This window comes from Physeter macrocephalus, chromosome 11 (genome assembly GCF_002837175.3).
Source record: "Physeter macrocephalus isolate SW-GA chromosome 11, ASM283717v5, whole genome shotgun sequence".
In the NCBI taxonomy this organism is placed as follows: domain Eukaryota; kingdom Metazoa; phylum Chordata; class Mammalia; order Artiodactyla; family Physeteridae; genus Physeter; species Physeter macrocephalus.
This window is the reverse complement of record NC_041224.1, coordinates 42482485-42500875: the sequence shown is the minus strand read 5'-3', so window position 1 is coordinate 42500875 and position 18391 is coordinate 42482485. Positions and strand designations below refer to the sequence as shown.

The following is an 18391-nucleotide window of genomic DNA, read 5'->3' as shown; positions in this document are numbered from 1 at the left end:
CAGCTACTCAGAGCAGAGGTCAGAGGACACCTCTGCACAGCCGGCTCCTTGTGCTAGGTCAGGTCCTAACTCTGCCATCAGAGAAAAGACAGCCCAGCCTCCCATGTCTAATCCCAATTCTGCCACACCCGAGTTCCCTGTGGCAGGGGTGATATCAAGGCCTCTTGAACAGTGCAAGAAAAGTACAGAATTCCTCCCTTCTATCCCTCCCCCTCCTCCCACCAGTAAAGGGTTCTCTTAGTTTGAAAAACCATTTGTAGGAAAGATGGAGGTGCCCAGGAAAATTTCAATTGGCCCTAAAAACCAAGGCTGCTAGCTCAGGGGAGAACTTGGAGGTGACTCTTGACCAGCATAAGACCCTCCCCTCACCCCTTCAGAAGTACGGAGCTCCTGGTTTCCACGCCACAGGTCCAAAATCTAGAGAGGACCGTCCTTGGGCAGCAGGAAACACTGTTCTCCCTCAGAGATGGGACAATGAGGGAAGTCTTAGGTGGAGTAGGGTAGGGCCAGGCTCACTGGAAGAGGAATACAAGAGCCTACCTGCATGGTAAGAAGACTTTTTTATTTGAAATATAGTCTGAGCAACATGGGTGCAGCCGAGAGGAGGAGGGGCTGGCCTGCCTGGGGCAGCAGCCTCTCTAATGGCACAGAAGCAAGAGTACAGTTATCCCAGTGTCTCTGTGCCCCACACCCCGCACATCAGGAAAGGCAGAACAGCAGCAGAACAAGGACGCCCAGCTCCTTCTGAAGGGGGTCTGCCTCTCGGTGCCTGCCTGCTGTGGCTGCGTTTCCTGCTCTCCTGGGTTCCAGACAGAGGTGTGCTGCAGAAGTTTCTGCCCCCCACACAGACAGGATGGGCCAGTGTGACAATTAATTCTCCAGGACTCTTTTCGGGGGAACGAATCAGAGAAGACAGAAAGGAAGGGCATGGTGACCAAGGGCCCTCTGCAAGCCAGGCTGGGCGAGCTCTCTGAGAGGGACCGCGCCAGCACCCTCATCCCCCTTCTCAGGCTCCAGTGGCAAGAAAGAGAGCTGCTGTCAGGAGGCTCCTGGCTGAAGGCAGCGAGCGGGGAGCCTCCCAGAAGAGCACAGCCGCTGAGGGGTTTCGAGCTGAGGTGACAGCATCGGGGTTGGGCCACTTAAGCAGCCTGGGGCTGGAAGGACGCAGACAAAAGTTGGGGTACCAAGAAGCAGCACAAAGCCATAAATAACAGAAGCAAATTCAGAGCTGTGAGGGTCCTGGGCGACCCCGCCATCTCCTGGGGCTGGGGGACACCCAGCCCCCAGCAGCTCAGGGCAGACTCTGCTCCAGGGCCCAGCCAGCCACACTCACACCGGGGCGGAGCCCTCTCTTTCCCACTGTCCGCATGGCAGGCGGAGGACACCACGGCACCACCCGACTGCACACTGCAAAGCTTCCAGTCACACCTGCGGGGACGGTGTGTGGCTGTCCCGGTCCTGAGAGGCCTGTGGTTGACTCTGAGCATCTTGGGCACCATCCTCATCAGGGGCCAGGCCCAGCGACCTCCTGGCCTCTGAGTCACCCAACAGAGGCTCCTCGGCACATTCTTCCAGTCCGTTCTCCCTGGTCTCCATGGACACCTCCTCCCCAGAGCCCTCCTCTGGCTCTGCCGCCTCTGCCTCTTCCTCCTCCTGGTCTCTCACCTTGTGGACGATGAAGAGGTGGCGGCTGAGGGAGCTGGCAGAGGTGTAGCACAAGCCACAGAGGAGACACTGGGCTGTGGAGCTGTCCTTCTGGTGCTGAGGTATGTGGCTCTGAAACTCGAGCCCTGAGTCTGTGGCAAAGCTACATTTCGCACACTGGAAAAGGGACTTGTGCCTTTTGGTGGAAGAGACAGTCGCGCCATTGCTGGTGTCTGGAGCATCCCCTGCTCCGCTGACTGGCCTTTTCAGATGGTTCACCTGAAAGGGGAAACTATGTGAGCCCGAGACATGAGCCCCCCAAACATGATAAACGCAGCCCAAGGACTCACAGAATCACCACCCAGGCCAGGCTCACGGCAGCCCTAAATTCTGGTTTAGGTTTGGTTTGTTTCTTATGTTTGTTTGTTTAATGTAACACATACATGTGGCACAACATTCCAAAGATATGGGAAGGGTATAGAAAAGATTAAGCCCCTCCTACCCGGCTCCCCAGCCCTGCTCTCCAGAGAACACCGTATTACCTGGGTTCTGTGGCTCCTCCAAAAGATATTCTATCTGTACACAGAAATAAAACTACTGCCTTTTACGAAATTATAGCGTTACATGCACACTTTTCTTCACCCTGCTTTTTTCACTTAAAAACATATATTGACACATTTCTTTATGCCCAAGGCCAAAGATATCTGACAGATAAATCTTAGAAGCTGAATTGCTAGATCAGAGGATGTATGCATTTGGCAGAGAAGGGAGGGTATGCATTTTAATCATAGACAGATGTTGCCAAAATGTCAATTGACACCCTTCCTGCTGTGTGTGAAAGGGTCTTTGCAGACCAGGGCCCTTCTCTGAATAGCCATTAAAGAAACTCCTGAAAATCCAGGCAGTTTCCCAGACATGCCTGCCCCTCTGAGGAGCAGCCCCCTCGCCGTGGAGTGGGAAGAGCCTACTGTGAGAAGGCTGCTCCAGAAGTTGACCAGAAATGGACTAGGGCGTGAAATAGGGATGAGGCCATAGGATGAAGGTCCAGGATAGCAGGAGTCTAGGACTGGCTCCTCTGTAACTGGGGGTGGGGTGGGGAGATGACTCAGCCAAGCATGGCCATCCTCACCTAACAGTGAGCCCTGCCTACCCCTGCCTCCTAGGACTGCAGAGGGGCAGAAGCAGGAGGGTATGTGTGAAAGTACTCCGATGGCCACAGAATGCAGCATACACCCAAGGAAGGGGGTCGCAGTGACAGGGAAACAAAAAGAAAAAACGGTCAATGGGCTGCCTCGTGGATGTTTGTTCCTGTCCTTTCTTTGTGTGCAGTCCCCAGGCAGGTCACACAAGACTAGAGAGTGACTGGCATTGAGGGACGCTGTCACTGCTGGCTGCTCCATGGCCACAAGGACAAATGGGCTCCCTGTAGCCTTCCTAGTGCCCCTCCAGCTCCAGCCACACTGGGCAAGCTGCTCCAGTGGGCAGGGGTCCCACACTCACCTGAGGGGAATGTCCGCCCGAAGGTCTGACTTTGGACGTCTGGCTCAAATCTGGGTTTCTGATACCATGCATAAGGCTGATGTGGCTCTCCAGGAGGGAGGGCCGAGGAAAGCTGGGGCTGTCCTCTGTGCAATACCTGCAAAAGTAAAGCCAAAAGAGGTCATGTAAGATGACAGCCTCCGGGGCCCAGTGGGGCCAGGCAGGTCTGGTAGGCAGGCAGAGGCAAAACTGCTTCTGGCTCCAGCAGGGAGAGAGTTTGGAGCAGGCAGAGTGGCCCTCAGGCTGGATGGGTGGTGCTGGGTACTCCCCAGAGAAATCTAGCCAGCAAGCCAGCCAAGGTGGCAGACAACAGCAAGTCAGAGTATCTGTACTGGCCCTGAGCTATGACTGCACTCTCCACTCTCTGATATCTGGGTCCAGAGACCCAAGTGCTGGGCTAGTGGTCAGCCTGAAAGAGTGGCCTGTCCGGTCCTAAAGCTCGGACAGATGGTGTTGAAGCCTCACAGCCAAACGGGGCACATGCTCACATTGCCACCATTCCTCTCAAACCTCAGGGCCCTCCACTGCTGACTGGCAGGCCAGCCTGGGGTTAGGGAGTTGGGAAGGGGGAGGGATCCAGAGCCACCAAGCTCTAGAAGCTTATTTCTGGAATGCCCTCATTTCTGACCTAGCCACAGCATATTCCTGTTAGAAACCTGCTAATCTCTTGCCTTTGAGCCCTTATCTCACAGCAGAAAAAAACCCCAGTGGTACTATGGACAGTCTTGATAAATTCAGGCCTCCTGGGTCCCGCCCCCAGGGACTCACCCACAAGTGTAGACTTTCTTTACTGTGTCATGGTTGTTGCGGATGTGTTTGCGCAGGCTGTTGGGGGTGTGGAAGGACTGTTCACACTGCCGACATGGGTACCGCTTCAACGTCTATGGGAGATGACAGGATGCAAAGCATCAGAACCGTTAAGATAGTTCTGGGAGCATTTGTCTTCTCAGATGATGAAGGCAGAAAGGAGGATGCCCTAAGACCTCAAGATCTGTAGTACCCACCATGCCCAAAGCACCAGGAAGTCGTCCACATAAGGGGGCTATGACCCCACAGGACAGAAGTCCAGAGAATCTGGGGCTGCACTGTGCCCATGTGGCTACACTTACCCGACCATGGCTCTTTTTCATGTGGGACACATAGCTCTCCCGATCAGGAACCCACTCCTGGCACTCCTGGCAGGTCCAGCCAGTGTTCCTCAGCCGGGGCCTGGCCTCACCCCTGCGATGGGCTTCAGGCCTGCCCCAGCGGCTAGAGGGCAGGGAGCTGCCCCGAGCAGCCACATTAGTGGCTGGGGGTTCAGTGGGAACTCGAGAGCCAGGGCGGCTTGAAGATGTGTCTGCTGAAGACTGGAGGCTTGACAGCTCGTCCACGTTTCGGGGAACACCGTGGGTGCTCTGGGGATGGGGAGAGCGATTACTGACTGGGCAAGGGGAAAGATGCACAGAGTCAGACCCCCGGCCTGAGGCATGTGCCCTTCTCCCCAGCCTCCTTCCCCAAGGCGTCCCACCTTGACATGTTGCATCAACTCTGGCTTCTGCAGGAACAAGAGCGGGCACTCAGGGCACTTGAAGACGCCCACCTGCGCCTTACTGGCATTCTGGTAAAAATGCTGCTGAATGTGCCTCTTCTTGTTGAAGACCATTTCACAGGAGCACTTATAAATGAGCCTGACGAGACAAGCCCCAGCATGTGAGGTAACCAAGGCTGCGCTGGCAGAACCACAAGGCCCCTCCACCCCATCTCTGATCTCTCTGAACCAGAGTAAGGTTTGGGAAAGCAATACTCTGAGCCAACGTTGATACTCCGCAGACTCAGGATGTCTTCAGAGGACTCCAGGCATCTCTGCCACTAGCCCAGGCTTCCCAGTCCATCCCAACACCTCCCCACAGAGCACCCAAGCTATCAGCTCTGCTCCCACAGGCCTGCTGGCCCTGGAGCTGCACTCACTGGGAGGGTCTGTGGGGCTGGGTGGGATGCTGGGTGGCGCTGTGGTCCGCGGTGCTACTGGCAGTCTTGAAGGCCATGGGACAGAATGCACATTTGTGGAAAACCTGGCAGTGTCGCTCCTGGATGTGGCTTTTCAGCAAGGCCAAGGTCAAATGGACTACCCCACAGTGGATGCACCTGGATAACAGATGTTGGGGGGTGCGGGGGGAGTAGGCATGTCAGACCGAGAAGTAGTGTTGGAAAAGGAGGAATGGAAGACAGGAACAGGGCCATCTCAGGGACCCTCCCTCTCCCCCTCCCTCATGCACTCAGTCTTCTATCCTCCACATGTACACCTCAAGAGTCTGCTTGCTGCCGCCTGGCAAAATGCAGTCACCCAGGGTCCCCCAAGCCCAACACCCAACCTGGTAGAGAAGGGGGAAGAGAGCCTCCCCTCCCCTCACTGGCCAGAGAATATTCTTCTGCAAACCAAAAACTTGAACCCAGCCAAGAGAATCTGGTGGGAGTGGAGAGGGTGGAGAATGGTTCAAAAATGACATCAACAGTATCCATTTAAGTGTGATAACAACTGCAGGAGTCCAAGAGGAATTTTAGAAGGAGACTGCAGAAAGCCTGTGTCTTCCCGCAAGCTGGAGCCGAACAGGCAGGGATGTTCACTGAATAAAATGTACAATTACGGAATGCTACACTCGCCATAACAACCACATTAAAATAAACAGCCCTCAAAGCCCAAGAAGAAATGCTCTAGAGAAGCACTGTCTGATGGAACTTGCTGTGATGATGGACATGTTCTATACTGCACTGTCCATGTGACTATTTAAATTTAAATTAATAAAATAAAACGCCCAGTTGCACTGGCTACACTTCAAGTGTTCAGTAGTCACGTGCCTGATACTATTTTGGGTTTTCTTTTTTTTGTTGTTTTTGGGTACGCGGGCCTTTCACTGCTGTGGCCTCTCCCGTTGCAGAGCACAGGCTCCGAACGCGCAGGCTCAGTGGCCATGGCTTATGGGCCTAGCCGCTCCGCAGCATGTGGGATCTTCCCGGACCGGGGCACGAACCCGTGTCCCCTGCATCGGCAGGCGGACTCTCAACCACTGCGCCACCAGGGAAGCCCCTTCTTTTTTTTTTTATAAATTTATTTATTTTTTTGTTTATTTATTTTTGGCTGCGTTGGGTCTTCGTTGCTGCACGCAGGCTTTCTCTAGTTGCGGCGAGCGGGAGCTACTCTTCGTTGCAGTGCGCAGGCTTCTCGTTGCAGTGGCTTCTCCTGTTGCGGAGCACGGGCTCTAGGCGCGCGGGCTCAGTAGTTGTGGCGCACGGGCTTAGTTGCTCTGCGGCATGTGGGATCTTCCCAGACCAAGGATCAAACCCGTGTCCCCTGCATTGGGGGGCAGATTCTTAACCACTGCACCACCAGAGAAGTCCCCCGATACCATTTTGGACCATGCAGCTCATAAGCGTTCTAGTGTCTCCTTGGTGGGACTATGGATAACATTTTTCTTTTTTTCCCTACCAATTCGTATTTTCTGAGTTTTGTTTAGTGCATATATCATTTTTGTAAAGTATCAACTGTCTTAAACCGTTTTTCTGAAATTGAGGTCTGTTGGACTCTTCTTTCAACTTCAAAATATCTCTCTATAAATACTGTGTTTCCTTCCTTCAGTATCAGAAAATGATGTGACCTTCCCTCCAGGCTAACCTGTATCTATTCAGGTTCCTAGACCCTCTCATGTGTTCAGTCTTTCTTCCTGCTTATAAACACACACAGGTCTCCCCTACGTGAGAAAAAAACCTTCCCTGCTCCCAGCTATTCCTCTTGAGATAACTATTATTTTCCATTTGTTGCAATATTGCTTGCTCCTATAAACTTAACATCCCAGTAGGCTAGATAGAGGCTAGAAGAGAGGCTGTTGCTTTAGTGAAAGGACATCCCTTCACTTAAGAATTCTTTGACTCCCAAATATTAGCCTGCATTTCAATACATTAGCCCATTTTTGCAATCCACGTAACTCATCACAGAATCCTGACCAGTCCTTTTTGTTTTTCTTCCTTTTGTGTGTATTGGGGAGTGGGGGTGGAGGACAGAATCACCTTTTGCAAACTTAATTAGCAATGAGAAGTGCACAGAACCCAAAGCCTGTTCGCAACTGAGGCCTATGAGCATTCGTTACTAAATGTGTACATGTGTTACAGCAACTATACAAAGTACTTACATTTAAATTATATTTCCTTTTCTCTCCTGCTAAACAAAATAGTGACCAACTCCTAGCACACAGAAGTACATCCATACCACAAATAATTATGAGGAGAAAAAAATCCACATATTTCCAAATTCATCCAAAGTGGCAAATACACCTGACGTGTAAAGAATCTCTTAAGTGGTTTTATTTGTGCAGTTTGACCAAACTCCTACAGGAGCAATGTAAATGCGACTGAAAATCCATTCTATTTACCCAGCAGACATTCTTGGAAGAAACCTCACGGAAAGTAAGAATATAAAGGGGTAAAAGAACATGTGCCAAGTAGCCTCAGTGAAGGACTGAATCAAGCAGGGTTTTTACAAACTGATGAAAAACTCTGCAGAAGAGAAATCCAACCCTATGACACAGCTCTTTACCAACTGTTTAAGAGAAAAAGAGAAAACAGACAATTATAGAACCATATGCTGTCAAACATATAAAGTTTTAGAAAAGATAAAGAGCAGTAAAATATTTAGCTTTGCCAATAACCACAAATAATAAGAAAATAACACATTATTAAACAGTCTAAACTTGCTCCCTTATGACACTGGTAACTCTCCAAATTTTCAACAAAGAGCAGAATAATTTATAGAATTCTAAAAATATAATATTGTAAAACTCTGTAGTAGAGCTCAGTGAAATGGAACATAGGTACCTTCTGAGAATTTCCTAAAAAATATTAATACCCAGAGAATGGGAAAAAATATTAGCAAATCATACATCTGACAAGGGACTTGTAACCAGAATATATAAAGAACTCTTACAACTCAACAACAAAAAGACAAATAACACAATTTTTAAATGGGCAAAGGATCTGAATAGATATTTCTCCAAAGAAAATATACAAATGGCCAATAAATTTATGAAGATAAGCTCAACATCATTATCCATCAGAGAAATACAAATCAAAATCATAATGAGATACAACTTTATACCCACAACAATGGCATATGCAAATGTCAGACAATAACAAATATGTGAAGAAATCAAAACTCTGATACACTGCTGGTAGGAATATAAATGTGGTATAGCCACTTTGGAAAACAATCTGGTAGTTCCTTATTTTACTGCTAGGTATATATCCAAAAGAACTGAAAACATGTGCTACATAATAACTTGTACATGAATGTTCATTAGCAGCATTATTCATAATAGCCAACAGGTAGAAACAAAAAAGGAATGAAATACTAATATATGTTACAACATGGATGAATCTTGAAAACATTATGCTAAGACCACATATTATATGACTCCATTTATATGAAACGTCCGAAGGAGACACATCTATGAGACAGAAAGCAGTTGCTTAGGGTTGGGGGGATGGGAGGATTGCAAATATAGGGTTTCTTTTTGGGTGATGAAAATATTCTAAAATTGATTGTGGTGGCTGATTGTACAACTCTGTGAATATAGTAAAAACCACCAAATAGGACATTTTAAATGGGTGAATACGATGGTACATGAATTACATCTGAATAAAGCTGTTACCAGAAAACCACATTAATAGTTGAAGATCTTAAGTATAATGAATACTATATTAGTGTGTATATCTTCTGAGTTCAACCGTAGATCACTGAAAATTTTAATGGCAATATCTTCAGTAATCCCTCTAGCTGAATCATAATACTTTTTTGTCTGACATTTCTTACAAAGGCTTGATAAACTAAATTCCTTTTGAGACATTAGGTTTCTTTCTACTCTTACAGAAGAAAGTAAAATATTTAATTAAAAGACAAAAAATGCTATTAATCCATCTGTTACTGAAAATTTCTTGGATTCAAGATTCAAATACAAAAATTAAAGTGTTGATTGCATTGCTATTGGATTCGATTTGATCTTGAAACAAGCAGCATACACTTAAGTCAAAGTTAGAAAGGTATTTTCAAACTTTATGAATACTGCAAAAAACACAGGTTCAGGTGTTTGGTTTTAAAATGTAGCCTGGGGTGCTGCCCAGCAATGCTCTTCTGCAACATGGTGGCAAGGGCTTTGTACAACCCCATCTCTGGATTATTTTCTTCCCATACACTTTAGCTTCTCCATTCTCCATAACATGTAAAAGAAATCAGTCTACATTTGGAAATGCTTATACCAAGAGAGAAACCTGTAAGTGATCACTAACCACTCCCCATCCCTCACCCCAGTATACAAACTATCATCAAGCCCTAATGTTTCTACTTCCTAATCTCTCTCAAATTTACCTTCTCTCCAACCCCACAGCCATGCCTTAGCTGAATCCCTCAGTCTCTCATCTGGATTGTCACACAACCAGTCTCTAATCTCTCCCCTCTAATATACATGTCAGCTTTCCAGAATGATCTTTCTAAAACACAGATCCAGCTGGATCACTCCCCTGCTGCAAATCCTTCTGTAGCTCATCACTGTCCACTGGATAAAGTCCAAATGTCTGCCACGGAATACAAGGTCTTGCATGGCCTGGCCTCTACCAACTCCCTAGTCTCATTTCTCACCCTTCCTCCGGTTCATCCTGACCTACATCTATTGAAATGCTCATCATTCCTGTAAGCCCTTTTATGTGTGCTGATATCCTTTGCCTATGCTCTTGCCAGATATGCTCTCTCCCTTTCTTCTACCTAAAACCTCCTAATATCTCCTCTACGAAGCTTTCCTGACCATTCCTCAACTATGGGACTTACCACTTTGAATCGTAATTACTTGTGTGCATGTCTGCAACCTATCAGACTGAAACCCCTTGAGGGCAGGAGCTGGGTCTTAATCATCTTTGTATCTTGAGTGTCTGGCACAATGCTAAAGACAACAGTAAGTACTCAAAAAATGTTTATTAAATGAACTAAATCAATAAAAAAAATTAATACCAAAGAGAAGAAAACCTTAATAAATTGGGGCAAAATTATATTTCTGAAGTAAAAATAATCAAGTAAAGCATGAGAAGATGTAGAAACTCCCAAGCAACCAGTAAACCAGTAAAGGAGACCTGATTGCGTCAATGTAAAATGACGCAATGTAAAATGATCAATGAGTTTTGAAGGGAGTATTCTCCCTCATTTTGATCTTTTTCCTGAAAATGACTTCTTGCTTATATTTGTTCGACACAATGGAGAAGATTCAGTTTAATTAAAATACAGTTTTCTCGGTTTTACCATGAAGCTGATGATTTCTTCCATTCTCAGGTTTTGCTTCTCACAAACTGACAAAAACTAATCAACACAAAGATACTAGAGTCCTTTAAGTTTGGCATCTTGCCATTTGTTAACAAAAATTGAGAACATTTTAAAGTACTGACAGTTGTAAATTTATTACTGAAATAGTACTTTAAAATTAATATGCCAAACATGATAACTGTGAACAAATTTATATACTTTTAAAAAACAAACTGACAAAGTGAATGTTTATATACATTCTAATCTCCCCAAAATCTTCCCATTTAAAGCTTTTTTTTAAAATTTAATTATTTTTTATCTTTTGGCTGTGCCGCACACGGCATGTGGGATCTTAGTTCTCCGACCAGGGATCGAACCCGCGTCCCCTACAGTGGAAACGCAGAGTCTTAACCACTGAACAGCCAGGGAAGTCCCAAAGCTTTTTTTTTTTTAATGTTTAACTTTTTAACTCCTTATTTTTCTTCCCCTTGCTCTTCTGGTTCCCTACAAGATAAAAATGTCTCTCCACATACCAATCAACATTCTTCTCTTATTAGGCTGGAGCCCAGGCCTCTTAAGACTAAAACTCATTTTTTTTTGGCCGTGCCTCGTGGCTTGCAGGATCTCAGTTTCCCAACCAGGGATTGAACCCAGGCCACAGCAGTGAAAGCACCAAATCCTAACCACTAGACCACCAGGGAACTCCCAAAACTCAAGTCTTAAATGAGTTCTGGTCCAGAAAAAGAACCAGTCACTGGGCAAGCCCAGGACAGTGAGTCAGGTAGCACCCACCTGTAGCCCACCTTGCGGGCATAGTGCAGGCAATTCTCCTTTACATGGGTCTGGAAGTAGGCAGAGCGACAGAGGGCTCCACACTCCGGACAACAGTAGGGGGACTTGTGGGCGTGGATCCGCTGGTGGGCACAGAAACTGCACTGGTTGGGCAGCAGCATCTGGCACACCTGGCAAGTCTAGGAAAGAACAGCAAGAAAGCAGTTCACGCAGGAGCCACAGGCCTGTAGCTCTCCAATCAGAGCTGTCTGGCTTTCCTAGGACATGGGTCAGAATGACCTCCTCCCACAACCATTCTCTCTTCCAGCTCTCCTAGGACACTAGTGAAATCCCCAGGCCTTATGAAGTGTTGACACTGACACCCAAGCTACCTTTGCCTCTCACCTTATTAATCAAAAACAGACCTGACTGTATTTTCCCAAAGATTAATCCTACACATAGGACTGTATTTCTCTCCTCTGGCTTAGCAGAGGACCACGTTTTCCTTTTCAGAGGCCCAAGGCACTTCTTGAATTCTAAGACCTCAATACACTGCCAGACTCACCAGGGCCTCTACCCTAGCTCAGCAGGTTCCTACTCAACAGCTTTAGTCAGCTGGCTCAGGGACTTCCAAAGTAGACATGAGTCTACCCTGGTTAATGCTCAGAAGCCCCAGTGCAGACTAACTGAGCTTCCATAACCTCAGCCCACTCTGGGGGGTGCCCTGAGCCACAACTGACCACATACACCCACAGGAAAGCACAGGATAGGTAGCAGCTCCTTTGTTCTCAGCCCCAGGAGAGAACCAGAGGCTAACAAGTCCTACAGGCAGACTCACTGAAGCTCTCTAATGGGAAGAGCCCAGACAGCCCAGAGGGGGAAAGCAAGAGACTAAGCTGGTGCCTGCATCTGAAGAGGCCCTTCTTAGTAAAAAAGGGACAACTGTACTACTCACTGAGGGGGCCACTGACCTGGGGTCAGAGGAGTGCTCAGAGGGATAAGTTGTTAGGGAGGCCAGGAAAAGATCTCTGTTTAAGCAGCAATATCCAGAATATAGGGCCTCTACAGGACCAACAATCTAGTGTTTTCAACAAAAAAAATTTCAATGGAAAAAAAGATTAAGGGAAGAGGAATTTACAGATGAAAAGAGACTTAAAAGACATTTTCAGTGTATACAACTGCAATGTATAGCCCTTATTTGGATCCTGATTCAAGCAAGCCAAGTGTAAAAAGAAATGAGACAATCAGATATTTTAAGCCTAACTTAATGATGACAATACTGAGACATCTGCCACTTGATATTAAGATTTGATAATAAGGAATTATTATTAATTTTGAGATGTGATGATATTATGTCTATGTTTTGGTATTTTTTGAGGATAGAGCTTTATCTTTTAGATATATATACTAAAATAGATACTATAATGCTGGGATTTGTTTAAAAACAATCCACTGGGGGAGAGGTGAGTAAGAACATAGATGAAACAAGATGGGCCACTGAGTTGGTAACTGTTAAAAGAAGGTTCATTATACCGTTCTTTCCACTTTTATATATGTTTGGGACATGCCATAATAAAAGGTTTTGTTGTAGTTGTTTTTTCACTATTGCTCTAGGTGCAGAACAGTAAACAAGTATGCTATTTTTTGTGTAAAAAAGGAGGAAATAATCACTCTCACACATACACATACACACACACATTTGTTCATATCTGCAAAAAAGGAGCAATGGAGCAATAAACCGAAAGTCAATAAAAATGGTTACCTATGGGGAAGGAGAGAACAGGGTGAAACGGACAGGAATGGAAGCAAGACTTTTCTGAATATACCTTGTTATATAATTTTGGAATCACATAAATGTTTTATATAATTTCAAATACATATACAAAATTAAACTAAACAAACAAAAGCATTCCCTAAAAATTGAAAAACAGAAACAACCTAACTATGTATCAAGTAGGTGACATAACCATGTAGAGAAAAAAATTATCCCCAGTGACTTTTAAAACACAGTATTTTGACTTATACATTCTTAATATGATATATTCTAAGGACAAAAAGAACTGCAAATACACCCTCAACTTTATGCAGTAGTCCTAACAACATTAGAAATAATATTGATTTTGATATTTTAAAATTGGTGTGTGTGTGTGTGTGTGTGTGTGTGCGTGTGTGTGTGTAGTAAGAAAATCTTAGGAACCAAGATTTTCAGTATAAAATCAGTTACATAAAAAGGATAATCTTACATCTTAATACCAGCATAAACTCATGATCTTCCTTTCCTCTTTTTAAAAATATATTTTTTAGCTCTGACCACTGAAAAGGCCTAGGAACAGATATATCCAGCAGAATAAGCATCTCTGGTGCCCAGAATGTGGTCTCTAAATATCATTTCTCACACACACACACACACAAAGAAAACCCTGGCTTCTTGGAAAAACAACTGACTCTAGGTTTTAGCACAAGAAATGTGCCCAGGACATCTTGTTGGGGCTCAAAGTAAGAAAGCTTCTCAAGGTTTAATGAGTTCATATCAAAAGGACACAGGAGCCAGCTTGAAGGGGCTCCCAAAGATCAAAGATGGGATAATTGAGCATCAAAAAGAATGACTCACAGGACTTCCCTGGTCACACAGTGGTTAAGAATCTGCCTGCCTGCTGAGTACTGCCTTATCTCCTAACTAGTTTGGGACATTAGCCAAGTTAAAATCCATATGTGCTATAAACCACTTTATGTTGTTCCTCTCAGATTTTACCACCAGGGTGATAGATGGTCTGTGTTTGGAATGTATACACAGCTTGTGTTAAAAGGTTTGAATCAGCTTACAGCTTAAACCAACCCAAACAAGCCAAGTGGAGACTGAGTCCAGGTATGGACTCAGGAAGACTGGACACCGTCATGCTTTGAGAGTCACAGATCACTATCTACAACTTGGCCGTGAACTCGTGGCAAACATTCCTGGCAGCAAATGCAAAAACAATAAATGTTGTGTACAACAATTTAAAAAAAAAGAAGAATCTGACTGCCAATGCAGGGGACACGGGTTTGATCCCTGGTCCAGGAAGTTCCCACATGCCACGGAGCAACTAAGCCTGTGTGCCACAACTACTGAGCCTGTGCTCTAGAGCCCACAGGCCACAACTACTGAGCCCACACACCACAACTACTGAAGCCTGTGCACCTAGAGCCCACGCGCCACAACAAGAGAAGCCACCACACTGAGAAGCACGCGCACCGCAACGAAGAGTAGCCCCCACAAGCCACAACTGGAGAAAGCCCGTGCGCAGCAACGAATACCCAATGCAGCCAAAAATAAATAAATTTATAAAAAAATAAAATAAAATAAATACTCATGAGATTTTTTTTTAAAAAAGAATGACTCACAAATCAAAAACATACAACAGATTCACAAAAAAACAAAAAGAGGACACAAGCATTTAACACAAAAGAAAAACATCAAACCACAATAGGAAAAACAAAAAGAAAAAGGAACAAAGAAGAAATACAAAATCAACTGGAAAACAGGTTTAAAATGGCAATAAATACATATCTGTCAGTAATTACCTTAAATGTCAATGGACTAAATGCTCCAATCAAAAGACACAAAGTGGCAGACTGTTGATTAAAAAAAAAAAAACACAAAAACAAGAGCCTATAATATGCTGCCTACAAGAGACCCACTTTAGGGTGAAGGACATACAACGATTAAAAGTAAGGGGATGGAAAAAGATATTTCATTTAAAAGGAAATGATAAGAAAGCAGGGGTAGCAATACTCATATCAGACAAAATAGACTTTAAAACAAAGGCCAAAATGAAAGATAAAGAAGGACACTATGTAATGATAAAAGGATCAATACAAGAAGAGGATATTACACTCGTTAACATATATGCAGCCAATATAGGAGCACCCAAATGCATAAAACAAATACTAACAGACATAAAAGGAGAAACTGATGGGAGTACAATAATAGTAGGAGACTTTAACACCCCACTCACATCGGTGGACAGATCTTCCAGACAGAAAATCAATAAAGCAACAGAAATCCTAAACGATATACAATAGAACAGGTAGACCAACTGATATTTTAAGGACGTTACATTCAAAAAACACACAATACACATTCTTTTCAAATGCCCATGGAACATTCTCTAGGACTGACCACATACTAGGATGCAAAACAAGCCTCAACAAATTTAAGAGGATAGAAATTATTTCAAGCATCTTTTCTGATCATAAGGGCATGAAACGAGAAATCAACCACAGAAAGAGAAATGAGAAAAAAATGATTACATGGAGACTAAACAACATGCTACCAAAAACCCAATGGGTCAATGATGAAATAAAAGAGGAAATTTAAAATACCCTGAGACAAATGACAATGAAAACACAACCATACAAAATCTATGGGATGCAGCAAAAGCAGTTCTTAGAGGGAAGTTCATAGTGATACAGGCCTTCCTCAAAAAACAAGAATAAGCTCAAATAAACAACCTAACCTACCACCTAAAAGAATTTTAAAAAGAAGAACAAAAAAACCTAGTCAGCAGAGGGAAGAAATAATAAAGATCAGAGAGTAAATAAATAAAATAGAGATTTTTTTAAAATATAGGAAAAACCCAATAAAACCAAGAGTTGGTTCTTTGAAAGGGTAAACAAAATTGACAAATCTCTGGCCTGGGTCACCAAGAAGAAAAGAGAGAGGACCCAAATAAAGAAAAAAGTGAAAGAGGAGAAATAACAACTGATACTGCAGAAATACAAAAAACCATATGAGAATACTATGAACAACTATATGACAACAAACTGGACAACATAGAAGAAATGAACAAGTTTCTAAAAACATACAGCTCACCAAAACTGAATCAAGAAGAAATAGATAGGGACTTCCCCAGTGGTCCAGTGGTTAAGACTCCGTGTTTCCACTGCAGGGGGCATGGGTTTGATCCCTGGTTGGGGAACTAAGATCCCACAAGCCATGGGGCACAGCCAAAAACTAAATAAAAATGTTTTTAAAAAAGTTAAAATTGGGACTTCCCTGGTGGCGCACTGGTTAGGAATCCGCGGGCCAATGCAGGGAACACAGGTTCGTTCCCTGGTCCGGGAAAATCCCACATGCCACAGAGCAACTAAGCCTGTGCGCCCCAACTACTGAGCCTGCAATCTAGAGCCCACGAGCCACAAATACTGAGCCTGTGCACCACAACTACTGAAGCCCGCAAGCCAAGAGCCCATGTTCCTCAACAAGAGAAGCCACTGCAATGAGAAGCCTGCACACTGCAATGAAGAGTAGCCCCCGCTCACCCCAACTAGAGGAAAGCCCATGCCTAGCAACAAAGACCCAACACAGCCAAAAATAAATAAATAAATTTATTTTTTTTTAAAAAGGTAAAACTGGGGCTTCCCTGGTGGTGCAGTGGTTGAGAATCCGCCTGCCGATGCAAGAGACACAGGTTCGTGCCCTGGTCCGGGAAGATCCCACATGCCGCGGAGCAGCTGGGACCATGAGCCATGGCCACTGAGCCTGCGCATCCAGAGTCTGTGCTCCGCAATGGGAGAGGCCACAGTAGTGAGAGGCCCGCATACCGCAAAAAAAAAAAAAAAAAAAAAAAAAAGGTAAAATTATCATTATATGCAGATGACATGATACTATATAGAGAAAACCCTAAACACTCCACACAAAAACTACTAGAACTGATAAACAAATTCAGCAAGGTAGCAGGATATAAGATTAACATATAGAAATCTATTCCACTTCTTTACACTAACAATGAAATATCAGAAAGGGAAAGTTAAAAAAAAATATCCCTTTCAAAATCACATCAAAAAAAAAAACAACGATGCAGCAAAAGCAGTTCTAAGAGGGAAGTTTATAGCAATACAATCCTACCTTAAGAAACAAGAAACATCTGAAATAAACAACCTAACCTTACACCTAAAGCAATTAGAGAAAGAAGAACAAAAAAACCCCAAAGTTAGCAGAAGGAAAAGATAAACAAAATTGATAAACCATTAGCCAGACTTACCAAGAAAAAAAGGGAGAAGACTCAAATCAATAGAATTAGAAATGAAAAAGGAGAATTAGAAAATGAAAAATGAAAAGGAAACAACTGACACTGCAGAAATACAAAGGATCATGAGAGATTACTACAAGCAACTATATGACAATAAAATGGACAATCTGGAAGAAATGGACAAATTCTTAGAAATGCACAACCTTCTGAGACTGAACCAGGAAGAAACAGAAAATATGAACAGACCAATAACAAGCACTGAAATTGAAACTGTGATTAAAAATCTTCCAACAAACAAAAGCGCAGGACCAGATGGCTTCACAGGCAAATTCTATCCAACATTTAGAGAAGAGCTAACACTTATCCTTCTCAAACTCTTCCAAAATATAGCAGAGGGAGGAACACTCCCAAACTCATTCTACGAGGCCACCATCACTCTGATACCAAACCCAGACTAAGATGTCACAAAGAAAGAAAACTACAGGCCAATATCACTGATGAACATAGATGCAAAAATCCTCAACAAAATACTAGCAAACAGAATCCAACAGCACATTAAAAGGATCATACACTATGATCAAGTGGGGTTTATCCCAGGAATGCAAGGATTCTTCAATATATGCAAATCAATCAACGTGATATACCATATTAACAAATTGAAGGAGAAAAACCATATGATCACCTCAATACATGCAGAGAAATCTTTTGACAAAATTCAACAACCATTTATGTTAAAAACCCTGCAGAACGTAGGCATAGAGGGAACTTTCCTCAACATAATAAAGGCCATATATGACAAACCCACAGCCAACATCATCCTCAATGGTAACTGAAACCATTTCCACTAAGATCAGGAACAAGACAAGGTTGCCCACTCTCACCACTCTTATTCAACATAGTTTTGGAAGTTCTAGCCACAGCAAACAGAGAAGAAAAAGAAATAAAAGGAATCCAAATTGGAAAAGAAGAAGTAAAGCTGTCACTGTTTGCAGATGACATGATACTATACATAGAGAATCCTAAAGATGCTACCAGAAAACTACTAGAGCTAATCAATGAATTTGGTAAAGTAGCAGGATACAAAATTAATGCACAGAAATCTCCTGCATTC

General features: G+C 44.1%; 1 protein-coding gene across 16 annotated transcripts in view; it reads right to left on the bottom strand.

Moving 5' to 3' along the window:
• Positions 1–256: 256 nt before the first annotated feature.
• ZNF592 (zinc finger protein 592) overlaps positions 257–18391 on the bottom strand; it is a 54589-nt gene continuing 36454 nt past the window's right edge. For 13 of the 16 annotated variants that reach the window (XM_024117227.3, XM_028496510.2, XM_028496505.2 and 10 more), the window contains 7 exons: positions 11291–11469; positions 5134–5310; positions 4694–4853; positions 4293–4580; positions 3952–4064; positions 3145–3280; positions 259–1923 (listed from right to left, as the gene is read on the bottom strand). In XM_024117227.3, the coding sequence (XP_023972995.1) occupies positions 1423–1923; positions 3145–3280; positions 3952–4064; positions 4293–4580; positions 4694–4853; positions 5134–5310; positions 11291–11469 (1554 nt within the window). In that variant the 3' untranslated portion in view covers positions 259–1422. Of the gene's footprint in view, positions 1924–3144; positions 3281–3951; positions 4065–4292; positions 4581–4693; positions 4854–5133; positions 5311–11290; positions 11470–18391 lie in introns of all 16 variants that reach the window. The other 3 variants (XM_055087906.1, XM_055087907.1, XM_028496501.2) reach the window with 2 other exon arrangements.